The sequence below is a fragment of the Ceratina calcarata genome, unplaced genomic scaffold (assembly GCF_001652005.2).
Source record: "Ceratina calcarata isolate Rehan_Ccalc_2016 unplaced genomic scaffold, ASM165200v1 scaffold2345, whole genome shotgun sequence".
Classification (NCBI taxonomy): Eukaryota; Metazoa; Arthropoda; class Insecta; order Hymenoptera; family Apidae; genus Ceratina; species Ceratina calcarata.
The window spans coordinates 1-4,263 of NW_017145346.1; the positions used below are offsets into that span (position 1 = coordinate 1).

A 4,263-nucleotide genomic window follows, 5' to 3' on the forward strand; every position below is an offset into this window, starting at 1 on the left:
CGAACTTACGGTCAGCTCGAAAAATGCCGCGCCGCACCGCACCGCACGCTCTGTGGTGATTGACCATAATTTTGCGAAAATAATTACAAATTGAACATCAATTTTACCGACAACAGTCTCCGTTTCGGTTTTTTCCCGCCAATATTACTTCCAGGAGTCCTGGAACTCCTTGGGTTCCAATATGTGCGTGCCAACATACGTTATTGAAAAAGCCACGCATGCGCGAGAAAACCCGGCTCGTATCCCAACACTGAGCGGAAATATTGACAGCCCGTACCATAGTTAATGGAAATGGAGGTATAGGGAAAAGCGTGTAAAAGAAAAAATGTGTGTGTGACATTCAGCGGGCCCGGTCTGTTGTGCTCGAGTCAGACCCTGCTGGGCGGAGAGCGTTAAGCCTCGGCAAATAAAGCAAGATTGGAAACGAAACCGCGGAGAGCGTGAAAGAGACCAAGCAAAGCGGTAAATCTCGAGATTGGCAAACCTCGGGAGCAGAAAACCTCGAAATTAGCGAACCTCGGAAGCGAAAAACCTCGAGATCAGCGAGCCTTGGCAGCGGAAAACCTCGAGATCTTAACGATCTTCTCGTAGGCGTTTTTTCATTTACCTTAGTAGGACTTCTATTATGCGAGATACGTAGCTACACTTATAGCATTTCCCCAGAGCATCTCTTCATCTTGATTTATTATTGTCTTTACTTGTTCAATTAATGTTCAGTTCAGTCCTTCGGCTTTACCATTTAATTGAAGCATGTAGGGTGGCGTATAATTCATTGATATTCCTGTACACCATAGTTTCAATTTATTATTCCGTATACCGTAGTTTCAATTTATTACTTAGTATTATATGTATATTCTTTACCATTATCACGTTTAATTTCTTTGCTTTTCTTTTCCGTTTTACCTCAGCTAGCACTACAAATTCTTTTACTTTTGCCGAAACATCATCTTTCGATTCCTTCAAGTGTTACAATATTTATACAGTGTCCCAGAACTAAAACTACGCCCGAAAATGGGAAGGAGCTAAGGTGATTTTAGACAATATTTTCCTTTGTAAAAGAAAATTGTCCGAGGCGTGGTTATCGAGTTACCGAAAATTCCAAACCAATCTATTTGATTCTTATTATAATTGATTCTACTTTACCTACTGTGTGATTTATAAAGTTGTTAGTTATTTCATTGAATATATTGCATCTATTCAGTGAACATAACGACTAATTGCTTTCTTTTCATCAGGTTTCTGACATTAGGTTCTCCTTAAATTTGGCATGTACAGCACATTTTTTAATACACAATTTTTCATTTCAACTGTCCCTATCTGTTTTGCCATCATCATTCCTTTCTGATTCGCCATACTGATTTCTGTATTTAGTCCTCTACTATCTTTCAAATTCTTTGCACCATTACTCATGTGTGATGTCGAGACTGAATCCACTATCCATTCCTCAGTGGCCACATGCGTTATGAGAGCTATTTTAGAATTTTTTTCTTTTTTAAATTTTCCTTTTTGGTTTCTAAAAGTTTTTTCTGAATGATTAGTTTTCTTACAAGTCTTACAACACTCAAGTTCTGTTTTACGATCTTTTGCCATGAGACCTATTTTATGGCAATTAAAGCATTTATATAATTTCCTCTTCTGTTATCCATATTCTTAGATGTGTGTGCTAAATGTCTTGTCTTATCGCATTTTCGATATTCCTTTTCCTCTGCCTTAAGTGCTATCGCTTCTTCATTATCCCTCAAAATTTCCAGCTCCTTCAATTAAGAGCTTTGCTAGCAGGTTAGTCAGTGTTCTCTCAACTGTGGGCAACGATTCCCATGCACTTATAAAATAGCGGCAATTCTCTGGTAACGCTGTTAAAACTTTTGATATCGTCTCATTAATCTCCTCACCTAGGCCCTTGAGTTTGAGAGATATATTCTTTATATCTAATATAAAGGTAGCTATATCAGTCTCGTCTTTTTTTTCGTATGAGAAAAATTCTTACGCCAGATTGTATTTTTGCTGCTGTGGGTGTCTTTCATAAATACTTTTCAATCTTTGCGACATATCATGCGCATTTTTACATGTAACTATACTTATTAAGGATTGTTTCTCAAATAGTATCCATTGTTCTTCTCACCTTCGCAGCTTTACTTTTCCACTCTGGAGTTTGCATAATTCCTTCCGTTTGCTTAATTTCCACGACGGTTATACTTGGTTAACTTTTAATTCCTTAATGCTTTCAACGAAATTACATTACTTGTTGCAGCGCACATTTTTACAGTATTCTTATACTTTTTATTTCTTTACTTATTTTTACTTTCTGACTTGTTCCTCTTTATGCCCATTTTCTCACTACACGTGCCTTCTGGGCCCTTAACCTATTGAACAGCTGGTCGCATAGAAACAATTTTTAGACTTCTCTTAGTTTTATGGAGTTCTGTTTATTACTCCTCCTTCACTTGTACACAATATAGTATCGATACGAATCAGAATAAAGTATGAAAATCATGTATTGTATTAACGAGGAAATATATTGAACTTTCGCCTAGTTGAATTTTTACCGGAAGTACGAACAAACAGTCCGCGTGCTGATCCGGTTATGAGCACTATCTAACCACTTAATTCAAATTAAGATTGCCTTATTCTAACAAGAATAAAATAAATAATCCTCAACATGTTGTTTAATGTTTCAGGTGACTTGAAATAACGAGTGACAATCTGGTACATACGCTTTTATTGCTTTACACTAAGGCAAGTGTCTCCATTTCATTTCACATCCCAATTTCTACTGCCTATTTTTCTATAATTCTAATTTTCGCTATTTACGTATTGACAGATCTGAAGAAAATGTCGGATAAAAAAAGATTGTACAGAGAAATGATGTCCGTTGTGGAAGAGGGGAATCTGAATAGATTAAAAGAATTAATTAATACCCTTCAACCATCCAATTCCCCAAGTTGGGTTGAAGTGTACCGTTTGATAAGATGTGCTGTTGAGAATAACCATCCAGAGAGTGCTGACCTGCTTTTAACAGACATTGTCAAATATGATAATCAGAAAGTAGTACCTAATGAACAACTACTTCACTATGCTGCTAGCAGAGATGACATAGAAATGATTAAACTGCTTATAACCAAAGGCATTTCTGTGGATGTTACGAACGAATTTGGTTGGACGCCCCTTCAATGTGCAGTCATGAATAACCATCTAGAAGGCGTTCAGTTACTTTTGTCCTACGGAGCTAACGTCGATGCTAAAGATAACGATGGTCATACTGCGATTCATCATTCAATTATGGAAGGTAACCAAAACATTGCCAAATTACTTCTACAACACAAGACTAATATTTCACTGGGCAAAAATGACAAGAACACGCTGCAGCTTGCTATTGACGACCAATATTCCATTGCTATCGATAAGACATTGCAAACAGTATATTTTTGTTTCAAGAATAAAAAGAATGGTCTTAGAGACGCTGTATGTGGACGCGGTAGGAAATGTGAATTCATCGTTAAATCTTTTTTGACATATGGTATTGTACTTAGTCCAGAGGATGTAAATGATAGCGAATTAGTATGCGCTTCTGTGGAGAAGGGACACATCAAGATTGTCAAGAAGTTATTGGAACTTGGTGCCGATGTTAATCAGTTACACGAGAATGCAATTTTTAATAAAAGTACTACATTGTTACACATGGCAGTAATAACGAAACAGAGGGAGATGGTAGAACTATTAATAAACTATAAAGCTAATGTAAATGCTCTAGATGAAAGAAATTTTACTGCGATGCATGAGGCTGCTCTAAATGACGATTTAGAAATAATGGAACTACTTATGGATAACGGTGCCAGGATAAAAGATCAGTACAAATTATTGTGTATTGCTGCTGAAACGGCTTCTAAGAAATTTGTTGAGCTGCTTTTGCAGCACGATATCAATGTTAATGGAAAAAATACAGATGGTACCACGGCCATACATTCATGTGTTCTCCGTCATCCCATTAATTATGAAATCCTTAAGCTTTTGATCGACAAAGGAGCTGATATTAATGCAAGAAATAATTATCGTAGAACGGCGCTTCACGAAGCCGTCCGAGCCAAAAACGTAAAAGTCGTCAAGCTTCTGTTGAACTGTAACGCGGATGTTAACAGCGAAGATGTAGACGGTACGACACCGCTTTTTGACTCTACGGTACGCGGAGCAGTGGAAATTTGTGAACTACTCGTGAAGAAAGGTGCAAAACTGAATATCAAGAGATATAAAAGACCAACACCGCTT

At 37.3% G+C, this 4,263-nt stretch overlaps 1 protein-coding gene across 1 annotated transcript; it reads left to right on the plus strand.

The window, feature by feature from the left end:
- Positions 1-339: 339 nt before the first annotated feature.
- On the plus strand, positions 340-4,176 carry LOC108622709 (putative ankyrin repeat protein RF_0381; the record flags this gene model as incomplete). The annotated part of the gene is made up of 3 exons (XM_018020767.2): positions 340-636; positions 2,679-2,736; positions 2,822-4,176. A coding segment is annotated over exon 3 (1,344 nt), but the record flags the coding sequence as incomplete, so codon positions are not given.
- Positions 4,177-4,263: the final 87 nt, after the last annotated feature.